The 26,921-nt window shown below is 48.2% G+C and overlaps 1 protein-coding gene across 3 annotated transcripts in view; it reads right to left on the bottom strand.

Annotated features, from left to right (window-relative positions):
* Positions 1-23,889, bottom strand: part of sox5 (SRY-box transcription factor 5) — a 36,668-nt gene extending 12,779 nt beyond the window's left edge. For all 3 annotated transcript variants that reach the window (XM_079294621.1, XM_079294620.1, XM_079294619.1), the window contains exons 1-5: positions 23,745-23,889; positions 22,337-22,405; positions 14,107-14,233; positions 11,509-11,603; positions 4,598-4,759 (exon numbers count right to left, since the gene is read on the bottom strand). In XM_079294621.1, the coding sequence (XP_079150747.1) occupies positions 4,598-4,759; positions 11,509-11,603; positions 14,107-14,233; positions 22,337-22,405; positions 23,745-23,879 (588 nt within the window). In that variant the 5' untranslated portion in view covers positions 23,880-23,889. The remainder of the gene's footprint in view (positions 1-4,597; positions 4,760-11,508; positions 11,604-14,106; positions 14,234-22,336; positions 22,406-23,744) is intronic.
* Between the last annotated feature and the right edge of the window lie 3,032 nt (positions 23,890-26,921).

Below are 26,921 nucleotides of genomic sequence, written 5' to 3' on the forward strand. Positions count from 1 at the left end.
TAAATACTGATTTTGGTGCAAACCGTTGACATTTACATGCAAAATAACTGACTCCCTATCACAGGGAAGTCCAGACGACTCATTCACATGCATGTGCACACTCCACATGCAGGCTCCAGTGAACATGCACTAGAATTCTGCATGCTTCAAGCAAGGCCAGCGGTAAGAGCAACGTTCACACCTGAGGAGAGGAAACACACTAAAATCAGTCCCAAAACTACAGCGGGCAGAAAGCAGCACTCTGCCTCTCCCAGAGCACCTCCCCGAGACCGTCTTCACAGCTGTGGCTCTGAGGACATGGCGACGTCTCAATGTATCAAACAGCCGACAGAACAGAAGACTGTCTGCCACTTCAATGTGCACTTGCTCCATCAGAAACAAGGGGCCGTCACGGCTGTGAGCATGGGAGTGAACACACACAGTCCCAGCAACCGATCCATACTTCTGAAGTAGCTTTTATTATGTATTATGATGCCAAACAGGAGTTAATATATCTGTATCATCAAATTCCGTCACTCGTCTTAATCAAAGGATGTCTGCACACGGCACTAACATTCAAGTCACAGACGGCGGCCCCCTAAATGAATCGGCATGCGGACCACCGCGCGACGCCAGGGGCTGTTATCACGTTAACTGTCATGGCAACGCCACCCCTGCTGATGACCTAATCCAATCAGGGGGCAGCCTCGGAGGGTCATGTGACAGGAAGGAAGGAATTAGATCGCCCGGGGGCCAGATGTACACAGACCACTCTGTGTAATTAAAACGCCGCAATTAAAAGGCAGACACAACACGGGGCAAGGGACGGCTTAATGGGCCCGCAAGTAGAGCACCACAATATGGTCTATGAGGTTTAGAAATGCAATCTGTGTGTAGCGGTTCGTCTCATGACAAGAACGTATGAATTGTTCCTCAATGTACTTGTTGCAAATAAGTGAATTAAAGGGAACTTTTAGCTTTACAGGTGTGGTCCTACTTTAGCTACATGTACACCATAGAATAGAATGGAGACACTATTTTTCTTTATTTTCTGGTCATTAGTCTAATTGCTGCTTAGGCGGAGTCGAATCCAGCATACAGTGGGATCCAAAAAGAGAGGAAGTACTGTATGTGTACGTGTGTGTGGTATACCCACTCATTAAGGTCGACTCTCCCTCATTCCCACTCCTTGAGTCATACTAAGCCTTATGAGCCCCTCACAACTCAATTAAGCCCTTCCAATTAAGCCCCTACATGTGTACGTGCCGATGCGTGTGTGCGATCACCACTTTGTGTGTGTGTGCGACGAGGCCTAACCGGATTGTCCTTCATTAGGGGGGTCTTTCTAAATAGACGGAGGACCCCCAAAGATGCCTCCGGTGAGACAATGGGCCGGAGAAGAAGAGGAGAGAAAGGAGGAGAGGAACACTGAGCGGGATCTTCTCAATCCTGACCCATATTATGGTGGGCTTTGGCTGGGAACGCGTTTGAATATTTATTTCAACTAGATAATGCCTCCGCCTCGTGTACAGTGGAATGGGGGGAGTTTCCTCTCCGCGCCAAGCCAAATCCTATGGTGGGAAGGTGGCCAACCTGCATTATGCCAGTGTGGAGGAATTAGTTTAGACAGTGGAGCTGAGAGGCTTGGACCGACTTGTTTATGTGTGTGTGTGTGTGTGTCAGTGTGAGACATTGTTCAACAAGCTCTAAATCTCATGACAGTGTGTGCGTGTGTGTGTGTGTGTGTGTGTGTGTGTGTGTGTGTGTGTGTGTGTGTGTGTGTGTGTGTGTGTGTGAGGCCCCTAAAGCCTCTGAAAGCCTCGGAATCTCGAATTAATACAATTGCTTTTGTGTCTCTCTTGGCTGATCAAACGGTCTCCAGCTTTGAGACCGAAAACATGCAGAGTGACAACGAGAGCCAGAGGGACAGAGAGGAAGTGGCAGGGGAGAGATAATGTGTGTGTGTGTGTGTGTGTGTGTGTGGGCTGTATTTCACTTCTGTGGATGCCGACATGCGAAGGCGACATCAGGGTTCTGCATCTTATCACTGCGGCTGATGGTTCAATTAACAGGACAAGTGTGTGTGTAGGTGTGTGTGTGTGTGTGAGAGAGAGTGTGTGTGTGTGTGTGCCACTGCCGTTTATTCTGGGCAGGTTTCTCTCAAGACCTTTACATGCTCCTCTCTCCTTTCATCTCTTGTCTTTCCGCCTCTCTTCCTTCCCTTCCAGCTATGAGTGACTGCTTGGATATTAATTATATTGTCATATCTAATTCTCTCAGACAGCAGGGCAACACAGAGGAGGCAGATATGACAGGTTTGTACACTACGTGGCACCGATTCAAACCCTGACTCCTCAAGTACGCAAATGCACATTTTCTACCAATTTGTGTTTGGAGAAAACAGACGAGCACAGACGTCATTTTACCACGACAGTCTAGAGCGGCTGTTATATTTGAACGAATTAGGCTCGTTGTAAATATACTCTGGAGCAAATACAAGCCATGCTTGTAAAGTTCAGTATCTGTAAAACATACCTAAAGGTGCAAAAGTACTGACTTTAGAGAATGGCTACTTTAGGAGTGGTGCGTTATATTTATATATATATATTACATGTAAAATCTATATCAAAGATAAATGAAAATGACTAAAGAGTACAATATTTTCATCTGACAATAATTGCAGTAGAAGGTAACATCAAATGTAAAAGTACTTCATAATTGCTCTTAAGCACAGTACTTGAGTAAATGTACACAGTTCCAGTTCTTTTGGCCGCTGCGTGTGTGTGATGCATGTCAGCGAACGGGCTACATATGGTGCATCACTTGAATGGCACTATTGTACGGCTCTGTATGCATGCCTGCCTACATCTAAAGGTCCACTCCTGCGTATAAGAAAGCTGCATGTATGCCGCAGTGATTTGTGCATGGGCATGTGTGTGTCCGTGTCTCACCCGAGGGTAAAGCACTTAAGCGGGGAGCGCCTGAGTCCAAACAGCTGTGAGCAGAGGCAGGCAGCACGTCTCTAAATGACTAGAGACCTGAGATAGAGCCCACAGGGGGAGCACACCTCTGAAATATACATGTCACTCACCCAGAGAGGGACAGAGTGTTAGAATGAATGAGAGCGCTGCAGTGGTCAGCCTGAACGAAAGAAATCTGGGAGACTGAAGCAGAGAGAAAGAAAGAAAGAAAGAAAGAGAGAGAAATAGCTCTAAAATGCGACGATGCCCTCATCTAAAGTTTGTCCGAGTGCACGGGGGGGTAACACCGAAACAGCGCTGCGGTCAATTGGCCAGTTTGGCTCCATGGGGCCTGTCGCGTGCCATGTGGGTCCACACCCCAGTCCGCCTCTCCTGCTGGACTGGGGAGGCCATTACGGCTCCACGCTTCCCCTCCACCACAGGCCGCAGCACTTGCCTGTCAGCCCAACTCCATATATATGGTAATAAGACGAGTGTGTCGGCGGAGGTGCAGGGAGGGGCTGATGGACAAGGACACAGGGGGGGGGGGGGGGCACGCTCTGGGGTCAAGCGTGAGCTTTAAATCTGTGCCGTGTAGCTGGTCCTCAATGCAAGAGTGGTTGTGGACTCAGGGGTAGGCGTGGGTCCAGAACAAAGTGTGTGTGAGAGGAAAGGAGAGGAAAGACAGATCAATAAAACAGCTTTGGGAAGATCTGCTTTATGTTTTTTAGCAGAAATCAGATATCATTCTCTGCAGGATTTTGAACATGTTGTCCTACTCTTAGAGGGACACGTCTGTTCCCATGTGTCTGTCAATGTCTCTGTGATTTGTGACTGACCACTACACTTGTGGGGGGTCCTAGAGTGGATGGCAGGGTGCATGGGGGTTGTATGTGTGTGTGTGTGTGTGTGTGGGTGGGTGGGAGGTGGCCAGGGTCCAGATATCCCAACCAGATATTCATAGAATTCCACTTGGATGGACACGAGGCTTCCCCTCGCCCCTATTGTGCAGCCAGCCGAGGAAACGGCACAAACAGCAATACATCCTCAAATCAGCCACCACACACCAGCTGGAGTTTTGTGATAAAGTTGGACTGCGACTGTGAGTTTGTAGTCCGAGTTGTACCGGGGCGGGCATTAGTATGAGGAGCAGACCGTTGCTCAGGACACTTGTTTGATTGGAAAGAATAAGATGAAATGAAAAAAAGGACAAGATTCGGGATGCAACCTTCAAACAAGCGTGGACACACATTTTCAGGTCATGCACCGCAGTGAAACAACATCTCGTCCGGGCAGGCATTCACTCCCTCAGTCTCCGCTGTAACACTAGAAAGGCCAAAGTCTACACAGTTTCTGGCTGTAATTAAGGTTTGAAATAATCATATTTGTTTTTTAAAATGTGAAAGAATTTACCAGAGAAGTTAAGTTTTCCTTTTTTTAATTGTTTCAAGAATGTTTAAGAAATATAATATAATTTTGAAATATAAAAAAGAATATATATGTACTAGAGTCAAGAAAAATAAAACTTATTTGTCGAAAATAGGTGAATATACAGAACTGGCAGATTGCTTCAGAAAGTAAAACTTTCAGGACTTTCAGTCTGGCATTTCTCGCATTACACACACACACACACACACACGAATACACAAGACCCTTACCTTGGTCTTGTTAGGCAGCGGGGAGCTGCGGCCCTTCTCGCTCTGTGAGTGTGTGTTGGTGGGCGGGGAGTGTGTGCCCAGGTTGCCTTGCGGTGGCATGCTGCCTCCGTGCTGCTTGGCCCCCGGGGAAACCTGCATGGCCGCCAGCTGAGCTGCATACAACTGCTGCAAGGTAAGAGAGACAGACAGGGGGGAGATGACAGAGAGACAGACAGGAGGGGGTGGGGGGTGGCAATAAGAAAAGAAGAGGGGGAAAAAAGAGGGGAAGGGGGGGGGGAAGGAGAAGAAAGGGGCAACATGAATAAATGAATACTCGAGAGCGCACAAACAAAAAAGAAGAGCGGCTAAAAAGCTGTGGAAGAAGAGGCCATTAGTGTCCCGGCCTCTGTTTGTGTGACAGAGAGAGATAGAGAGGGACATCTCCACTGTCAACCCCCCTCCCTCACCCCATGGGAGAAGCGCTAACAGCCTCTCTGACAGGCCCAGAGATGGCCATGTCCCCTCCAGGTGCATCGTGGGAGAAACGGAAAACATTCCGGCTATCGAGGTCACGCCGGAGAGCCCGGCTCTCGCTCAAGGTGAAAAAAAGTGATGATGGAGAATAACAAAAAAAAAAAAAAGGAGAGAAATTTGTGAAGCTACATGCCAGATGGGACATGCCAGAAGTGTCTTGTGCCCCAGCGACGTTTTCATCGTAATAAGACGCAAAAACACACAGGGACGCTCTAAAATGCTCTAAAATAAAGATGAATTGATTCAATAACTGCTGTGCGAAGCAAACAGGTTCCCCCTACTCTTGTTTATGTATTTAATTAATTTGAAATTAAATGAAAGCATTATGGCTCGAGCTGCTATGGTGTGAACATACTCGGGAATATTTATGCAATACCACCGTATCACACAAAACAGTCTCTGGCCAGTATTTCCACAGCAACAGACACGGCGGAAATACACAATTTGGAAGGAGCTTCAATGTTCATAAACACTTCTTTCCGTCTCTCTCTATATCTCCCTCCTCGAAAATCATCCTGCAAAAGCTCAATTACTTTCATGTCGGCTAATACAAATCTCTGAGACGCCGTTTTCTTTTCTCAGAATTGTTATTCCGTCCTCTGAAGAGCAACAGAACGGGTTGTTTAGCGAGAAGCAACTGATGTGTTGTTGTTCTTTTCTGAATAGTTATAATTGTTCGCATTTATTTCTGGTGGAAGATTTTTCTGGAAGAGGACCATCCTTTTTTTTTTTTCTTTTTTTTAGTTTAACTTCCGTCCTTCTGTTGGTGCTTGGCTGCCGGCCACCGGCGTCAAACAAAGGCTGGTTTATGCAAATGGACAAGGAAGAGATGCTGTCACTTCTCCCTCTCTCTCTCTGTCTGTTTGAACCTCTCTCTATCTCTCGTGACAGCCACATTAGCGCCTCTGCTATCTTAAATAAAGACATTTATCTCTTTTTATACAAACAAGACAAAAAACAACAACGGGACATTCAAACTGCCAGCGCTCACACTGCACACAAAGACGTTTTTGGAAGAAACTCATATTTGAATTTGAAATAATCTCCGCCTGACTGTCACTCAACAATATTCACTTTCCAACACCGCGACGGGGAAAAGGCAGCATGTTTTCAGTTACCCTTCTCTTGCTTTTGTTGAATTACCAAAACTTTTAATTTAATTCTTAAATAAGATGTAATTTCCAAAAAGATGAGTCGTATTCTGAATCTAAATCCAAATAGGATGCTGACTAACTTCATCCCTGACAAACGCTTTGGGAGACTGGATGCTTTAACATTGAAGAAATGTTGAATTACATAGTTTATGGTTAATAAGAAAAGAAGAAAAGAAGAGGTTGCGTAGTCTCAAAAGACTTCCACTAAATATCACACTGGAGAGTTTTGGTGCATTTTCTCTCGTGTTGGAAAGCAACCCGTGCTCCAGAGTGTCAGCATCTGCCGCTGTTACGGACACCGAGGAGAAAAACGATAATTGAGGTGCACACAGTGGACAGGGTGAGCTGCTGCTGCTGCTGACAATGTGGCAATCAGCGGGAGATCGGTCATGCTCTGGCGAGCTACGTGAGCGCGGTGCGAAGGGCCAGCTTGCTCAGATCAGATCAGCCTCCGCTCGCTCATTTCTCTGCAATTAGCTGCACTGTGGCTCCTGGAAGAGAGAGTGAGGGGGGGGGGTGCAGCCGAGCATGAACGCCCCTCAACCCCCCTCCGCTCCCTACCAGCCAAACCCCCTAGCGAGTGGACCACAGGCGGTGTGTGTGTGTGTGTGTGTGTGTGAGTGTATGTGTCCTGCCATATTCGGACCAGTGGTTCAAAGGCCTCTTTATTTGCGGAGTGAATTGAGTTCCATTACAAGGCCAGCTCCCGTCACTCAAAGCCCGCTCAATGGGTCGGCGAGCAATGGCGCACACACACACACACACACGGTACTGAGGGCAGAGGCACTGTGGAGCGCGCCCAGAGCGTCGCCACGACATCCATGTCAACAAACAGGAAGTGACAGCGCAAAGCCCCCTGGGGTGACCGGAGGAGCACACACACACACACACACACACACACACACACACACACACACACACACACACACACACACACACACACACACACACACACACACACACACACACACACACACACACACACACACACACGGAGCAACACAATGAGTGAGGGGTGGGGGAAAGCAACCGTAGATGCAGGATGAGACTAAGGAATTTGAAATGTCACTCACTGGCTGTGTGTGTGTGTGTGTGTGTGTGTGTGTGTGTGTTCCTCACTCTTTCTGCTCCTAATCCCCTAATACGAGACAAACATATCTGCATGTGTTTGTTTGTGTGTGTGCGCACACGAGCATGTCTAGTGGTCAGCGTTTTGCTTGTCACATGACACCCCGTCGTGTGTGTGTGTGTGTGTGTGTGTGTGTGTGTGTTCGTAAGCACGTGCAAGCCTGAGCTCTATTGACAAGAGGTGAAAAGGTGATGTGTGACTATTGGTGGTCCTCTCAGTGAAAACATGGGGCTGATTGTTTGGTATTAGTGCTATTGACAGTGTGTGTCCATTCTCTCTGTCGCACTGTTTTTCCTGTGATTTTAGTAGGGTGGATCTATGTGTGTGTGTGTGTGTGTGACTTGGTCAATAATCTGCAGCTTTAGTCAGATTACCAGCCCGCCTGTTCTTTGTTGTGAGAGTTAGCGGCGCTTCAGAGCAGTCTGAGCTCTATTGTTTACACGGACACCGAGGACTATTGTATGGATCTCAATGGATTCTTGTCCGTCTGTCTGTCTGACTTCCTGTCCCACCGATCGTGTGTTTTTCAGTCGCAGCGTGTTTCTGGTGCTGAAAGACCAAAAAGAAAAGAAAGCAGCCAGTGAGTCAGAGACGTTGGACCCAAACCCCGTCTTAACGACTGCCGCTTCGATTTCCTCTCGTAGTCGTGATTGAACTCAGCAACAAATAAAATGAAATGACCGCGAGAGAAAGATGAACAGAGTGGTAAAGTGTAAATAAAATGATTTACTTGCTGATAGATATATACGGCACAGCTTCAAGGACAAACGCCAACTCAACAAACATCCCGAGTGTTTGGGTTATTTCTTTTCTTCGTGCCAGCTTTAGACCGTTGAAATTAACGTTGAAACAGAAACGAGAAAGTCAGTTTTCACTCTATATTTGCTGATAGCGAAGAGTTGTTACTTCAGTGTTGCACTGAAAATGTTTTGTGTTCGGAATTTCATCCCAATTTGGGGACAAAATAGGTAAAAGTAAATCGACTTTTACAGCAATAACCTCGAAGTATTTATACGTTCACATTTCCTTTGCTCATTATGTGTTTGGAAGTGGTATAGTCACCTATCTGTGCTGCCTATTGATTACACATTGATCCCATGCTGTTATCACAAAATGGCATTTCCTCGCAACTCCGAGAAGCCTTTAAGGCCAAGACCGACACCGAAGCGATTCTCACATCTGAGAAAATGCTTTGCTGCGCTCTTTCTCTCCTCCAGATAAGGTTCGGTGGGGAAACGAGTCGCTCGATTGATTTCTCATTTACCTTCTGTCATCTGTCCCTGTCCCCCCTCCCTCCCCCCTCTCCCTCCCCTCTCCCTCTCCCTCTTACCGCCTGTCCATCCGTCCGTCTCTCCGGTGTACAGTGCGGTAATCCAGGACAATATGTTCCAACATCTGCCTCTCCATATGATGCCTGACCCGCGCCATTGACCCTCTTTATACTACACACACACACTTAATCTCCCACACTTCTCTCCTCCATTTACCTCCATCCATCTCTCTGTTCATCCTTTTAACCGATCATCCTTCTAAATACCTCTCTGGCACCTCCGCCTTTTCACCTTTATCACTGATCTCTCCCTCTCCCTCTCCCTCTCCCTCTCTCTCTCGCTCTCTCTCTCTCTCTCTCTCTCTCTCTCTCTCTCTCTCTCTCTCTCTCTCTCTCTCTCTCTCTCTCTCTCTCTCGCCAGGATGAGTGCACTTTCTCTTCTTCAGTTTCCAGCCTTCTGTCTGTCCTTCTCAGTCCATTTGTGGATGATATCATTGCTATCAAGGGTCAATAGGGAGCCAGATTAACATGCTCTCATGCACAATGTCGCACTCATCCCCCAGATTAAGATGCTAAATGCCATCCTTGTACACTCCAAAGCCTCCATTGCCTTGAAACCCCGTCTGTGAGAGATTCGGTGTTAAGCTCCCATTGACTGTAAGAGCTGCTCTGTTGATTTCTATGGAGGGCGTTTTACGCGTAGAAAGAGCTTGAACTCATTGAGAGATTTAATACATATATTTTCTAAGAACTGCACTTAACTCAAAGCCGTGCTGTTGAGAGTTCTGATCTCTCTATGTATAGTTTCTAGTGTCGGACAGCAAGAGGAACTGAGATGTGGATTCTGCAGAGTAGTTTGGCGTGATATCAGTTATATCAGAAGTGTCCTGTCTGTGTCTGTCAGCATGTTTCCCTGCACTCCTCAATGCAGCTGGGAAGTTCATTGTGTACTGAAAATCTTTCATTTTCTACCTCTGTCTGTGTGTGTGTGTGTGTGTGTGTGTGTGTGTGTGTGTTTCTCGGCGAAGTGGGTTCACTTGTGTCCTCTCCGCCAAACCACTGTGTTGCCGTGGCGACCAGAGGCCCGAGCTAACTGTCATGGCTCGTCTCGGCGACAGAAACACCCCCTTATCAAATGAGGGCGCAGAGACGATCCCAAAGGAAATCCATCCACATTGAGACATCTGTACTCGTGTTAGCCCCGACAAATCCCGCTCCTTTCTGACGAGCCTTAATCTCAATGTGCCACAGTGTGTGTGTGTGTGTGTGTGTGTTTGTCTGAGAGGATTGTAAGAAAGAAATCTGCGAGTGGTTGTTTTTGCACTTGTTGTGTCCTCTCGCCCCTCCCCGCCGGAAAAAGAAAAAAAACAAAATCCAATTGCAAGGTGGACAAAGCTTTTCAACTGGAGATTGAGTGTGTCTGCACACAGTCGAACATATGGACGGCTAGATTGAAGCAGTGATAACAGCGCAGAGGACATTATTCTCAGGCTAAAACACACAATGTGCTCACACACACACACACACACACACACACACACACACAAGCGCGAGTAATAATGAAATCAGTGACGACAGCGGGGTCCGTTCTCCATGATAGAGTTACACAGCTATTCTATTCTCCCTGCAGTGTCTGGCATATGGGGCAGTGCGTTTGGCTGACAGGTGCAAATGTATCGCTCACCCTCTGCCTGACCTGTAACACACATGTTCCCGTCATTCTCCTTGAATTGAACAGTAAGTGAAAAAGATGTTCAGGAAGATAAACGTGTGTTGTCAATGCAGCTGTTTCTCTCAGACATCCATGTGTGTGTGTGCGTCCTATTTTATGACGATATGCGTGCCAAGGAGACGTGAGGGCCAAGTGCAGTACAGCCTGTGCAGAGGCCGAGCCCGGCACTGGAGGTTAATGTGCTTCAGAAAGAAAAAGGGGGGGGGGGGGGTGCCCGCACAAGCTCTTAACCCCCTGGGAGAGGGGGGTCCCAAAGCCCACATGGATCTGAGGTCTAGTCGTGTGTTTGTCTGCGAGAGAGTGGGTGTACGAGCTCTGACCGGTGGGGTCAGGATTACCAAGCGATCGGCTGTTTATTCTAAATATGCAGACAGGAAAAGGACCGAAGTCAGACTCATCCTCCTCACGAGCGGGACAACAGATGTTGACTCACTTTGTTTTCACTGGTTTACCTCTCCGTGGTTTTGTCTCTCCCTGTCATCGCTCTCTGCTTTCTGGCTTTTTTTTCCCTGTTCTGACTGCAAATTGATGACATAATGACAGGAAGAAAACAAGCAGACCACTTCCTGGGACTCGTGATGTATAAAGGGGCCGACCCCTTTGCTCAATGGGCTTCGTATGCTTTATGTCAACGAATGCTTTTTCCCACTTGTTTTGGATTGAGATGTATTGTCTGTACTAAGAGGACATGACGTGTAAAGACGTAATCATCATTTCGATCGTGACGATAACTTCATCTCTTCAGCATCAGCCACACATTAGCTCCGACAGTCCATCTGAACACTGCCGGACAAAGCCGAGGGCTGCGGTTAGACTTGTCAGTTCTGTGTGATTTTTGAGCTCCGATCACGAAGATCATGTTTGTATGGGATCACGTCACTGTCCACGCTGAAAGTGACAGCTTTGCACCCCCCGTGGCTGTGTTTGTGCTCTTGTATAGCTCAGTGTGGGGTGTGAACACTGTCGGGGGATGTATTCCCAATTGGACCACCCAAGTGAAGAGGAAAAAACAGTTTTTTAGTCGGCGATATTCAAAGACTCCTGGTTGTAGTTGTGATTTACTGGATGAATTTGGTCCCTACATCTGGTCATCTGTAGGGGCTGCAGTCGTACCTGGAGCTGGAGGGGTCCCAGGCCTGGCGTGGCAGCAGCGGCGGCGGCGGCGGCAGCCATCGTTGTGGGGATGAGCTGCAGAGGGTAGGGGTCACCTGAGGTAAAGCAGACAAAATCACGGCATGTCAGTGATGCTTTTTGCAGCCCGTGCCCTCCATCGCTCTTTCATCCATTTCTCATCTCCTTCTTTTCTTCCCATATCATCCCTCTCTTCTCACACCCTTTTCCTGCTCAGTGACCCTTTTCTCCACTCACTCCTCAGTCCATCTCCCCTCCCTTTTTCCCCTCATCCTCTTGTTTTTCTCCTCCCTCTCATCCCACCTTCGTCTCCCCCCCCTCCCCTCACACCACCACCACCTGAGTCCCTCTCTGCAGCTGTTAAAGCCGTCCTTTGTGTGTGGTGCCGGTAGGGCCTTAATGAAAAGCCTGATTGTGTGTCGTCCTCCTTAATACCCCCTGACAAAGAGCAGCGAGGTGAGGGGATTCTGATAAAGCTGGCCCCAGCGCCGTAATTAAGAGCCGCCACTGCCGATTGCTGCCCTTTCTTCTCCCCCCCCCCATCTCAACTGTCTGTTCTCCTGCTTTGTTGTGAGAGAGAGCTGCTTTCAGTCTCTCTCTTGCCCCGTCTCACCCTTTCTCTCTTCTCGTGTCCTTCTTGTTGTCATCTTTCTCTCCTCACAACTTACTCTCCACCCCCAGTAACCAAAACACAGTACACGGAGGTCAGGCTTGTATACTGGCATCACATCGAGGACACTCCATTCTTCGTGGAGAAAAACTTGGGAATGCACTCAGGGCTTGACCTTGCATTGCTGACCTGAACCTTCAGCGCAGCGGCCGGCTTCTTGTCCGTATCGGGACCTTCTGTTGTGCATGTGCCCATGTAAATGTGTGTGTATGTGTGATTGGCATAAGCCAAGACTTTCCTTCCGACATATTTTCCCATATAACTCTGTTCTTAAGAGAGAAAAAAAAAAGCGACGCTGAGACATTCTTTTCTCCAGGGGAGAGGGAGGGCAGGAGGGATTGAAGAATTATTTCAGGACTGTGTATTCTAGGGGATGGCTCTTTTCTCCTCGCTCCCTCGACAAACATGAGCTGGATGGATATTCATGCTCCTCCTGGGGATCGCTGTAACAAAAGCGAGAAGGACGGAGGAAAGCAAATATGTTGCTCTTGGCTTGGGGACAGCGACCTCGGCGGACGGGGATGAAATTTCTCACTGACAAACAGACGGGAGAGAGAGACACGGATCGGGGGAAGTGAGAGGCACCAATATTCCTCCGGTGTCAATTTGAGCAGAATTTAGCATTTCTTAAATTCTTAAAGGGAAACGCCACAGATTTAAAACATTAGCTTTGGAAATAAGAGTAAAAATAGCTCAGAATTTATCCTTTTAAAGTTAATTATGCACCTGAAAATGCAGTGAATAGGAAACATTTATAATCGATATATAAAAAGTGAAACAGTTATCTTTAGCATGTTGTGTCACCAGCTTGGGCGGTGTTCAAAAAGTGTTGAAAGAGTGCACAGAAATCCACGACGTGCGGCCGAAATCTATTCACGTCTTCAAAGCTATGAAGCGCTGTGAGAATATGTCGGAGCACAATGCCACACATGTCTTATTTAGAGCTGCAGCGCCGAACTGCGTCAACTCGCGACAACTTCGAAAGTTGCCAGAGAGTTTTCTCAGGGGCGGCTCAGCCTGGCGCAGAGTGCCAGTCCGGTTGGAGCTGGCGGAGGCAGTGAAAAGACAAGCCCACCACTTGACGGGGTATTTACGTGGGCAGTGGGCGTGGGTGAAGATGGCACTAATTAAAATGGAATGGACTTGTTTGGGAAGCTGTGAAACTCTAAGGGAGTTGGGAGGGGGGGGGGGGCTGAGCGTGCACACGCTCGCATATCTGTGCCTAAGTCATTTATTTGTGTGTGTTTGCGATATCACAAAGCATTCTCTGGCTGCACACTGTTTGTGTGTGTGTGTGTGTGTGTGTGTTACTGTGTGTGGGCTGTGTTGGAAACGTATTCTGGCTGCTTCCCGTGTTAATGTGAGGAGAACCTGGGGCAGGTCACATTACCACCCCCCCCCCCCCCATCCCCACCCCCTCTGCTAACCCCCCCATCGTTCATTTATTCCCAGCATCCCCTGGCAAGCACCCACCCTCTCTCTCTCTCTCTCTCTCTCTCTCTCTCTCTCTCTCTCTCTCCCTCTCTCTCTCTCTTTCGATCATGGTAAACAACACATTGCCACACAGCCGGAGCGTGATAGCCAAGAAAAAAAAAAACATGTACACTTGTATTTTGTTGCTTTTATCCATCAAAAAATAGACAAGACAAAAGGATGGAGCCAAAAAGACTGAGCGAGAGAGCGAGAGAGGGAGAGAGACTGAGAGTGTAAACAGGAAGGGTGTATTTGGACTGGTTTTTCTATTAAGAGAGAGATGTTGCTGTAGGGGCGAGCTCGTCTTTTTGGGGAACAGTCCGACTGCTTGTGTGGGAAAACGGTCAAGCTCTACCTTGCTTGGTGAAAAACGGTGGGAACATCGCACATAAGAAGCACTTCTTACACTGGAAGTTGCACGTGTGGACGGTACTCACTGCAGCCAGGCTTGTAGTTGAAGCCAGGGGGCATGAGGAAGCCCTGCTGGGCCGCCGCCGCCGCCAGAGTCCGCTGGTCCGGGGGAAAGACGGGAATCATCAGCGGAGGGAGTTGGCCCTGGACCTGCTGATGATGAGCAGGGAGACAGGGGGTGGGGGGAGGAAGGGAATGTGGACGGAGGGTGGATGGAGGAAAAGAAGAGAAAGAAGGGGGGGGAAACATGATTACCTTCTGCATCTCTTTCAGTGCCCATGCTATAAATAGAGCAGTGTATCTTAGAACAGCACCATTGTGAATCATCTGAATCATACCATAATAATTTCTGAGAATCATATGCATTCAGGCTCATATACATACATTCATGTAGTACATCACACGCACAGACCGTAAACACTCTGTCTTGTGGATTCAAAGACAAAAAGCAAGTCATGAGAACAGTTCACTCAACTCGCACAACAGCTGGCCTTTTCCTTTTTATTTGGAAGATGATGTTCTCTCCTTTCTCCCCACATCAACCCCCTCAACAACGCAAACACACACACACACACACACACACAAAATCACACAGACACAACCCTCTCTGCCCGTCGGCAAAGTGCCATACGACGTCACAAGGTTTCCAGGATTTAAAAAGGAGAAGCAGAAAAAAGCTCCTCCGATGGGTGGCTTTGGCAAGGACGACAGGAGAGAGAGAGAGAGAGGGAGAGAGGGAGACAGAGAGAGAGAGAAGTAGGAGACAGATGGTTGCACTGAACAGCGTTCTGCCAAAAACAACGCACAAAGACTCGCGTGTGATGGACTGACTGACAGTTTGAGAGGAACGATGGGAGAAGACGAGGAGAGGAAGTGAGGAGGAGAGAGTGGAGAGAAGGTGAGCCGAGGAGGGAAATGAGGAATCTAGCTGTAAAGCTAAAGTGTCATGCCGGTAGGATGTAGAAACCACAAATGTGAGTGGAGGGAAGGAGCTCAGGCCAAATTCTGTGCCAATTTTAAGCTATTTTCCAAAAATGATGATACAAGAAAAGCAATGTGTTTCCTACCGGCCAACATTTTGGATGCAACGAGATCAGATACCCAGTAAGTCTTCAGCCGGATAAGCACATCCTGTCATTTATGTTACTTTCCTTAATTATCTTGAAGCATACAATGTGGTGTTTTCATTGGCTAGCGGTTTCGCTTCTGGATCTTTGGGCGCGGCGTCAATGAAACAGGAGAAGAAGAAGAAGAAGAAGAAGAGGAGGCAGGTCCTGCTATGACAGAGTAGTGGGGTCTTCATTTGAGTTCTGTTACAGGTGAAAACAGGTGCACAGGAACTTAGTTTAGACAAAAGAGTTTGTGCATGCACACCTGTGATGCCTTTGAGGAGATTTAGAAATCTTCTCCAGAGCCACAGAAGACAATATTCAACTGTTATCAAAGGCCGACTGATCATCCACATGATGGGTCAACTAAACTGCATGTGTCGAAAAATTGGTGCCCCTTTAAATCAAATCTCCGATTGGGTCTTTAGGCCTTTGACCTGTATTCCTGGTTGCAAAGCACTTTGCTCCCTCTTTCCATCTCCTTCTCCTGCCGCTCCTATTTTGCCAGGAGGGTCAGGGAGGTAATGGCTGAATAAGATAATGGGCAGGTAAAAGCTGTTTGATGTGGCAAAATTGATCTGGAAGGATGGAAATGGCTGCACAATCACAAGGCTGAGGTGGTGCCGCGGTAGAATCAGGTAATATCCCAGTGATATGGACACTTGAAGTGCTTGAGACAGATAAATAGAGAGAGAGCGGCTGTCTCTCAGTGCCAACAGCGCTCCCAGCTTCCCCTGCCTGTGTGTGTGTGTGTATACTCAATTTTCCCTGGGCGTATGCATGCTTGTGTACTATAAGTACCTATCTGTGTGTGTGTGTGTGTGTGTGCGCCTCCTCCTCCCCCCTCCTCCTGCTCCTGTGTGTCGGCATGCGGCAGCCAGCAGCACTGTAATCAAACTATCACAGCGCAGGGGAATACAGCTCTCTTCATGCGACTCCTGTTTCCCCCCTTACACCAAAAACAATAATTACTCCACCGTTAACCATAAACCGCCGCGCGATCAGAAGGGAGAGGCGCTCCAGCGCGACGCTCGGACAGGACCCCCGCGGGGACGAATCACAGGCAGAACAGTTCCGCTTTGCCTTTCAGGCCTAATTGGACATATGCTGGAGTGGAGCTGGCTAGCAACACTGTAATGTACCATAGGGAGGAGAGAGGAGAGAGGAGAGGAGAGGAGAGGAGAGGAGAGGAGAGGAGAGGAGGGGAGGGGAGAGGAGAGGAGAGGAGGGGAGAGGAGAGGAGAGGAGAAGAGAGGAGGGGAGAGGAGAGGAGAGGAGAGGAGGGGAGAGGAGAAGAGAGGAGGGGAGAAGAGAAGAGAGGAGAAGAGAGGAGGGGAGAGGAGAGGAGAGGAGAGGAGAGGAGAGGAGGGGAGAGGAGAGGAGAGGAGAGGAGAGGAGAGGAGAGGAGAGGAGAGGAGGGGAGAGGAGAGGAGAGGAGAGGAGAAGAGAGGAGGGGAGAGGAGAAGAGAGGAGAGGAGGGGAGAGGAGAGGAGAGAGGAGAGGAGAGGAGGGGAGAGGATGGGAGGGGAGGGGAGAGGAGATAAGTCTGTGGCAGCTGTAATACATACATACTGTGCATAGATACACTGGCACATATACTGTGTGTGTGTGTGTGTGTGTGAGTGCAGATGGCTTTCCTTTCTGTCATCACAAATAAAAATGAAGATTCTCCGCTCTATATCTGCCTCTTTTTTCTGTCTCATAACTATCTCTGCCTTCAATAGAAAGATATTAATCAGCCCACAGAACTGTTGCGCAATACACGCAAGTCTCCACGACGGGATAAGAAGATCAAGGAACAGAGAAGAGGAGAGAGAAAGACACAGAAGAAGAAGAAGAAGAAGAAGAAGAAGAAGAAGAAGAAGAAGAAGAAGAAGAAGAAGAGAATGGTTTATGGAGGATCATTCCCTCCCATATGGTGCCGTTATAATAGTTGAGTTGGATATATGTGTAACAGCTGTTGAGCTGATGAGCGGCCTTGCTTATCCTACCGTGGTCACTGGCACGCACACACACACACACACACACGCACACACACACACACACACACACACTGACCTCTAAACGGTAATACACTCACATATGAGGCAGAAAACATTGGTCAGAGCAAGTTGAGCATAACAGTGAGAAACAGGGGACTCTAAACAAACTGTCTGAACTGTGTGTGTGTGTGTGTGTGTGTGTGTCGGGCTGAGGGGGGTTTGTCCACTTGCTGATATTGGAGAGTCCCCCTCACGCATTCCTTTCTATTTACATTCCTCGACTGTCTATAAAATGACTTGATCTGATATTTCTCCTCATATTGGACATAGAATAATGCACGACCTCAAAGTGGATGGTGAGCTCTGTGTGTTAGCCTCGTGATCACGGTGCAAACTTTAAAAACCCAGGGGACGAAAGCAGAATGAGAATCAGCGACAAAGGGAACGCCGTGACAGAAGGAAGGAGAAGCCTGTGAGGGAAAGTGAGGGCGAGAGAACCAGAGACGGAGGAAAGTGCGAGCGAGGCCGGATCTATCAGAAAATCTCCAGATTCCACATAAAGGAGAAAAGGCACATCTGAAACAGCAGGCGCTTTGGGGAATAACGCACTCGTCAGCTCCTCTTTCACATCAGGCCCAAAGCGAACATGAAAACCGACAACACACGCAGAGAAAACATCACACTGACGCTACTGTGGGAGGATGAGGAGCTCTGCTTTTTCATCTGCAAAAACCCTCCAGATCCAAAAAAGAAACCTGAAACAAACAAAAACTAATCCTCTAATCAGTGATAACTGAGTGCAAAACAAAGAAAAATGGAAAAAAGGAATCACATGTGTGTGTATATATATATATATGTTAGGAAAACATGTTAAAGTTTTATTGGAGAACTTTCACAGGGGCAAAGAGGACAGACAGAAAGAGAGAAGTTGACGATTCACCCTGGCGAGAGAACTTCTCAGGAAATAAACAGCAGACAGAGCGAACAGAATGAACGGGAGAGGGGAGGAAGAGCGCGAGGAGGAGAGACGGAGAGGAGAGCAAGAGTTGGATAATTGGCAGCGATTCGAGGCTGCGTTCACCACGCGCCAGGCGGCACAGCTTGAACTTAAAGCGCCGCTGCGGCATAATGAAGATGTGGCCGCTAATTAACATATGGGGGTGCGAAACAGGTTGGTTGGCACGCGGCGCGCTAAAAACTCCAAGGTAAAGTTATTATTGGGGAGTAATTAGCTCTATGAAGTTAATGCGTCGAACAATAGCTGCCAGCGCCGCACAATATGGCTCGCATCTGAGCGCGTGCGGGAAAAGAAATAAATAGCCCCCGCTAAAGTGCGAGTCCCACAGCTAAAATCTGTCGGCGACCATATGCTCGGGCAATTAATGCAAGACCTGGATGACCTATTGCTAAAGAAGGGACGTGCGAGCGACAGAACCAATAATTAATTCGGAGAGCGAGAGAGCGAGAGAGAGAGAGACGGAAAGAGAGAAAGGGATAGCTGGCTTTTAATATTAGTCCATTAACTTTCTATGGACAGGGGCTGTTAGAGGCCAGCCTGCTGTCAATGTAGGGGCATGGTTCATGCCCCACTGGCACTGCAATGGCTGCACACACACACACACACACACACACACACACACACACACACACACACACACACACACCTGTGAGTGCATTAGAGAGGAGGCATGCGAGGGAAGGCGGGTCTCTGTGGGAATGGCTGCTCGGTTGTGGTCCAGTTTATGAGTGTGCGTGTGTGCGTGAGTGTGTGTGTGTGTGTGCACATCGACACATGAAGTGCGTAAAGGAAAACACAAATTACACTGGTTGCGGTGTAATGGGAGTGATTAAACAATTACACAGGCAATTGGGTTAGCCGCTCCTATGCACAGAGGACAGAGGTGCTGGTGTGTCGTGTGTGGAAATGAATGAAAAGCTTTTTAGGGTTCTTTGCTTTTGTTTTTTTCCTCCCACAACATGAGAAATATTGAGCAGGGACAGAGGCCCGCGCTCGTGACCGCATCAGGCACAACACTCGGAGTGTGTGTGATGAAGTCAGCAATGTGAGTTCGTCTTAATAGAGCGCTCTGTTTCAACGTCTTGAGCGTGCCTCTATTCTATGAATATGTGCGCGTGTTCTCAAGGTAAGCCCAGAGCCGCTCGGCAGGTGAGCTGCTTTCGTCCCTGTCGCGCTTCCCAGCGCCGCGGCAACGGTCCTCCCCGGCAACACCGGTGGGGGGGGGGGGGGGAGCCTCGGAGACAAGTTGTTTAATTAGAATGAGAGAAGACGAGGGGCAGAGCAAAGGGAAGGTGGAGGAAATGTGCTCACCCCTTCGAGCTTAACAAGAAGGCCCCTAGCAGGGGTAAGGGTGTGTGTGTGTGTGTGTGTGTGTGTGTGGGTGTGTGTGTCTGTATGTGCACACATGTTCTTGTTTTGCAATTCTTTAGAGAGCAAATTGTGTGAAACTCTTTTTCCTGGTCTAGGTTGGGTTTAAGATTGAGATTTGGATTAGATTGGTTGGGTTTCAGGATAGTTTAGGGTCAGGACTTGGATTAAGGGTTTAGTCAGACTAAAGGTTCAGTTTAGTTTAAATTCAGGAGCTGAAGAACACATCGAGGGTTAAACTAGTATTAGGTAAAGTAGAATAAGAGATGAACGGTGAATGTGTAACGGTGAGTATGTGTGTGTGAGGGGAATGAAATTAATGAATCATAATTGATGCTAAATCATGAATAATTCCAGGTAGAATTAATTAGTCAGAGCGATAAAATAGCCAATCGCTGACTTGTAGACACTAATGACTGGTGTGTGTGTGTGTCCCGTTCACACGGTGTGTCATTAGCTCGTGTTGCTGCGATGCCTGCCTCTGTAAATGAACTCGCTTGTTTGTCAGCTCGCACCACATTCAGCTCGCACCACATTCAGCTCGCGCCGTTGGCCTAAATGGCGGACGCTAACACGCATATCGCTAGCTTGATTTGGGTTTCGGGGTGAGAAAAAAAGAAAGAAAATAGAAAACCGGACGCGGGGACAATAAATAATTTGTCCTCCTTTCATGAGGGATGTGTGTCACTCTCCTCTCTTTTTCATGAGCTTGATTATTCGTTTCATTTCATCACCTCTTCCAAGTGGACGGTTGAAAGCATTCTTCACAAGCCTTTGGGGGGGGGGGGGGGGTTTGGGTCTAACAAAGCCAAGGACGCAGACACACAAACACAAATACACACACACACACACACACACACACACACAGAAGAAGGGACAGCTGAACTCAGCCTCGTTAGGGGGAAATGCAATCACAAGGGGCTTATCATACAAACACACACACACACACACAGACACACACACACACACACTGAACCTGGTGCCCTCTCTCTGGCAGGCCATTGTATTGTGGGATTGTGCGGACAATCTCTTCATGAATGATTAAGCAGTGTATGTCTCGACCAAGTCTTTGATGATCGAGCGTGTGTTTGATCATCAGTGGCGAGTGCGCGGCGCTCTCTGTGACTGCTTGCGATACGCGGGCCATGGAAGGCGTATATCAGATTTTTTTTCTACGTTCATGCACGTTTGATGTGTGCGATATCCGCGATCGAGTGCGTGCGTGTTGTTTTCTGCGCTGCCGTGACGAGCCCCCCTGTTGATTGCGTCCCTCTCTTAACGAGGGCTGCCTACAGCTGCCCCTGGCTTGTGAGAAACTATTGTTGGGCCCCGCTCAATGGAGAGACGCTTGTTTGGGAAAAGGTTGCAAAGTCATGGGAAAAGAGCGCTTTGTCTCGGCGGGGTCGCGAGGGAGTGAATCATGAGCGGACGTGTTTATAGCTTGACACACACAGCTGCGGTCGGACGCGCACGCGCCTCGTACGCACAGGCGAGGAAGCGGACGCTGGAGAACGCACAGAGTAATCCTCAGAAACAAACTTCTTCTTCTTCTTTTCTTTTTTTGTCAGCGAGACAAAAAACACGAACAATTCAGAATTTAACTCGCACAAAAGCAAATAAACACAGCTGCTTGACACAGAATCGTGGACACACGTCCCAAACGCATGCTATCACAAGGTCTCTTATCACACCAACTGTGTATGGCTAAACTCTTCGGGGGGGGGGAAAGGGAATTTGTGTGTGTGTGTGTGTGTGTTCCCTCTTGGACAGGGTGTCTCTTTATGATACAAAGCCCGGCTTTCTCAGCTCAAAATTCAGTGTCATCTGCTTTTACAAAGGCCTGGGCTATTCGTTCCAAGCCACCTGGACCAACATAGAGGCTCCAGTGTAGCACCCAAAAGGACAATACCTCCATTTTCAAGTGTTACATATATACCCTCCCATTTTCTCTGAAGTGCAAGACATCGATTCACAGTCAAAGGGGACTTTTCAGTTGATTTGCAGATTGTTTTATTTCTATACTGGCTACAATCTGCATTATTAGATTTGTGTAACTTATTGATCACGACGAAGACTATCCAAATAAGAAGTCAACCGCATTTCCTCGTATATCCTGGAGAAAGGACTTCCTCACAGAAATCAAAGTCAAACATAAGGCGTCCGTTTGGTTCCTAGTAACCCAGACCCAACCTCGGACCCGAGTCGAGTCAGATTTAAACTCTATTCAGTGTAATTGGGCCCAGGAAGAGTCCCATTTTAAGGTCTCGGCTCTGTGCCTGAATGTGTCTAATACCCAAGTGCACTCGCTGTGTGCGCCCTGTCTGGATGGCTAATAATGATGTAAGGAACATTTTATTGGTTAGAATGTGAAACCACAGTAAGTCTTTAGCTTCTCTGTTTTGGACTTCTTCTCGACCCCTTCCTGGCTGATTCACCAACTTCCTTGTCTAGTTTGAGCAGACTGACCACCTTCAAGTGATTACAAAAGGTTGTGTGTGTGTGTGTGTGTGTGTGTGTGTGTGTGTGTGTGTGTGTGTGTGTGTGTGTGTGTGTGAGTGAGTGTTAGAAGAGGAGGGGCAAATATAAGTCAACGCTGATTGATTCAGGCCCACCAAAATGCTGATGGCTGAGCAAAGAAAAGCGGCAACAATCACAATCACAAAATTGCCTTTGTGGGCCATGCAGACGCACATCAGGACACATCGAGCAAACACTTTGAAAGACACATACACATGACTACATACACACACACACATACACACACATACACTGGCCTCACCTGGATTTGTTGCTGCAGGAGGTTGATTTTGTGTTGCTGCTGCAGAAGCTGCTGCTGTTGCCGGGCAATCTGAGGACGGAGAGCACAACACATTATTAGAATGTATATGCAGGATGTTTGTGCGGAAGTGTTTTTGCTGTGTGTTTTGGTGCGTGTGTGTGTGTGTGTGTGTTTTGGTGCGTGTGCGGGGCCTGTGGGAGATGCGACACATCTGCAGGTCTCTGAGGCCCCAGTTGCACGACAGCGGGTCGATGCCCTGCTATGAAATATTAAAGAGCCCATCTCATCTGGACTCAGCTCACACCGACACGCTCACTGACACGAGCACATTCTTTGAACACGTTTCTTTTTTAATTCGATGTATGAGTCACATTTATTTTCACTTCGACACAATTATGTTCACCGTTGCTTGTGAAGTGCTTTTACTCCGTTCTGGAGCGTTTTGCATCCATTCTTACTTGTTCTCCAACAGTTTTACGACGAACAATGAACTTCCGCACAGAAACTCTCCAGAGTGGAGTGGAAGCACAAGAATACAGTATCCACACACAGTCCATTCACATACAGCCAGAAACGGTGCACACTGGTGCGGATGCAGCCAAGGGGCGCTGTAAGGCATTGTGTTTGTCACAGGTGATTTGTCCTTACTGCTGTGTTTCTGCACGTGTGTGTGTGTGTGTGCGAGAGTGTGTTCTCTTTGTAAAACCCAGCTTTCCAGAAGCTAAAAAGCACAACAAAGAGGGAAACCCTTCTCTATGCAAATACCTGGCAGACTCTTGCCCGGGAGCTTGGAGTGAGTGTGTGTGAGTGAGTGTGTGCGTGTAAGCGCGTGTGTGAATGTCTGCGCTACATCCGCTCCAACACTCCATACCCTCAGCTTATTCCTGTGCAGTGTCCCTGTGTTCAAGCTGCCAAAGGCGCATGTCTCTGGCTGTGTGAACACCATACATTATAAGGTGTGTGTATGTGTGTATGTGAGAGAGGGAGAGAGAGAGAGTGTACAGGAAAGGAACATCCTGTGTGATTTGTTTCTTTTCGACCACACCTTTGAGCCCTCCTTTAAAAATCAGTGGGAAGATCTCTGATGGCCATTTGTGATGTTTAAGTGTGTATGTGCATTTATATGCCTTCCAAATATACAATTCCAAATCAGCATCAAATCATGTGCTTTTGTTGTCATTACTGTGAGGTAAGATACATAATTATAAAGAAGAAACCCATGAAGCTCTAAAATATGGAGCATTACCGAAATAATCAAGATATCTAAAGATCTGACAAGAGATGAGCGATGCAACAAACTGCTTCTCTTGTGACCTAAAGCCACTAAATGACCTGTCAGGGTGGATTGGCTCTGCGGCGTAGACGCACAGCGCGCAGCATTCCCCCCCCCCCCCCCCCCTGCACGTACCTGGTCCTGCTGCTGCTTGGCCAGCTCCATCTGCTGCCTCTGCTTCTCCATCTGTGAGGCGGCCAGCTTCTTCTGCTCCTCGTGGGCCGCCAGGAGCTGCTCCCTCAGGCTGCTCAACTGGCCGATCATGCCCATGAGCTGGCGCTCCTTCTCCGCCAGGCTGTCTGCGGTACCTACAAGGGTGAGAGAGGGGTCAAAGGTTGAGAGGGTAGCACTTTGAAGAAAAGTGCAAGACTCGGTTGATGAAACTCCTTTCATCATTTGAAGAGGTTTGTCTTTAGCTGCCCAGCTGATCGCATATACGAGGGCATTTTGAAGTCTTCATTAGTGCACAGTTAGTTTCAGCAGTTACAACTTCTGGTATGAAGACATGAATATAAAACGTGAAGGCAACACGAGCATGAAAAAGCTGTAATGTCATGGCGTGTTCTTCTTCTTCTTTGAGCGATTTTCATGGTTATCCGGAGGCCAGGAAGGATTGCAGGGGTGAGGTCAGAGGTCAGAGGCATGAAGGGGAGGAATGGAGGAAGAAGGAACAACAAAGCAGTGTAAAGCTCTCCATGGCTTGTTGGTCAACCTAATATATGACTGTTTAGGGGCTTTGGACGGTGGGGGGGTCGTTGGCGGAAGGTATGTTTAGCGAGGTGCGTATGTGCGCTGCAGAGTTCTAAAACCAGATGTTGACTTATTTTCCTGAGCACAGAAGGCCAGCAGTGATTACTCAAGAGTCAAGACAAATCCATCACTGCCTTTATTGCTTTGCTGAAATAAAGAAAATACATCTGGCTGAGGAAACACTTGTAACCGGGCAAAACTCATGTCAGACCCAGATTATTGTGTTCAGCAAACAAAATAAATCTTACGCCAGGTTGGAAAATCTACACTTCATGCAAGAGCAAAATCGAAATTGATTTGACTGGCGCTGAATTGGGGGTAAATATGGAGATCGGTCCACATTTGTGACTGTGTGTGTGTGTGTGTGTGTGTGTGTGTGCGTGTGTGTGAAAGAGAGAGGAAAAAAAAGAGAAGCCGAGTGTGTCTGGTCTGTGTTTACCCTGCAGTCAGCCAACCTCCTGCTCACATTTAGCATGGCCTGACCTTTGACCTCTCAGATCCTGACATACCAGCTCCATTACACACACACACACACACACACACACACACACTTCCACACAAGGCCTAAATCATTCAACAGGATGTAGTTAGAAAGAGGCACACTGATGCACAATCAGTACGAGTGTGTGCGCCCATGTCTGGTCATATGTACCAATGTTTGCCTACATGCCTTTGTTGTGTGTGTGTGTGTGTGTGTGTAGGTGTGTGTGTGTGTGCGCACAGCGTGTACGTGCATGTGTGGGACAGCACAATCCCCCATTGTTCTTCAGCTGCTACCTTTAACAGGGCCACATTCCTGCGCCAGTCAAACCAGATGAGGACGAGAGGGTTAGGGTGAGGAGAGAAAGAGGGGGAAGCGGGGGAGGAAAAGAAAGAGAAACACAACGGGGGGATGAGAGGGGGGGGGGGAGTCGGGCGAGAGGACGGAGGGAAAGAGGGCGAGGAAACCCCGGCTGCTGACCTGCCCTTTGACCGCTCGGGAAGGTGAGAGCCATCCATTTGTCCTCCCTGTTGGTATCCGCCGCCTCACGCCACCCCCACCACCCCCACCATGCACCCACCCGCCACTCCCCCCCCTCCTCCTCCTCCCTCACTTCCCCCCCGAACTCCATCCATCCGCCAACAATGAACAATAAAGGCAACTGTCGGGAGCACTGGCCGCTGGAAAAATAAACACGCCGCTGTCCTAACTCACAGACCCACCTTTGTAGAGCCAGAAATGTGTGTGTGTGTGTGTGTGTATAGCCAAAGCTGACCAAGACAAGAAAGAGCCTTGTGTTAAAAACGTTAGCCTGTTCAAATGGGGGGTTGAACGGGTGGGGAGAAAAGGGGCAAGGGGGAGAAAAAAAAAGGATAAGGGGGGGGGGGGGGTTGCAAAGGTGAAACGATGGATCAAAGGAGCCTTTCTTGTAGGGAGTTCTTGTTGGGGTTAACCCCCCCCCCCCGTTTACGCACACACACACACTCACACACATGCACAAATGCAAACACAGTAAAATATCTGTGCAAACCAGTGTGTACGCTGAGGTGGAAGGACATTCCTTTAAGCAGCAGCCGGGACAGTTAGGTGTGTGAAAAACGGAGACAAGCCGCCTATTCTTCTTCTACAAGCTGCTCTCAATCCCCCTCTCCGCCGATCAGTAAAGAGCATTTGCAGAGGAAGACGAATCCGAGGAAACAACACGCTGCCTAACGGCGACGAGATTTAAGAAACTCTCCTTCGAGGATACGAGGCGCCTCGTCTCTTTTCCCTTCTCCTTCCCTCCCATTCAGACTTTCAGTATTTCAGTGTGTCCCATGAATCAGCCCGCGGCGGCTTGTTTCCTCAGCTGCTGCGAGGCACGCAGGGCGGATCGATAACTGGTTTCCTCCATCGGTTTACACACATTCCTCCCTGCGGCCCGGGCTTACCTACGAACCTGCCCAACGTCAACTCGACATTTTTTTTTCTTCTCGCGCACACACACACACTCTCGGGCATGGCGTAATTAAGCAATTTGTAACAGTGTAATACTTGTCACCGTGTTCGCGGGGCTAATTAATGACACCGGCTGAAATGACAACAACCCCCCCCCCCCCCCCCCCCGCCCGGTAAGGTGGAAGGAGTGGGGATGAGGGGGAGGGGAAGGAGGATATGGATAAGACACATACGTGATGGTGGAGGAGTGAAGAGGGTGAGGGGAAGATATGAGAGTTAATGGAGAAGAAGGGGAGAGACGACAGAGTCCAAGCAGTCTGGAAGTAGAAGAAGTATATTTACATGGTCATGATAACGCTATTACTGTAAATAATCAAATTTACCTTAATGGTAATCAAATTAAGGCTTGATTAAAGCACCTACATGGTTTGAAGTAACCTGATTTTCAGTAACTCAAGTTCACTTGATTTGCTTGACTACAGACAGCATCTTACTCGGGGGGGTACAGCAGGTTGTGAATGTACCTTTACCCTCTTAAATCCTGTTTACTAGCATCCAAGCTTCATCCAAACCTAAATAACGAACTGTTCCAAAGATACCAGATATTCTGGGCAAAGGTTTGAGGAAACGTGTATAAAATGATG

The sequence above is a fragment of the Melanostigma gelatinosum genome, assembly GCF_949748355.1.
Source record: "Melanostigma gelatinosum genome assembly, chromosome: 22".
NCBI lineage: Eukaryota > Metazoa > Chordata > Actinopteri > Perciformes > Zoarcidae > Melanostigma > Melanostigma gelatinosum.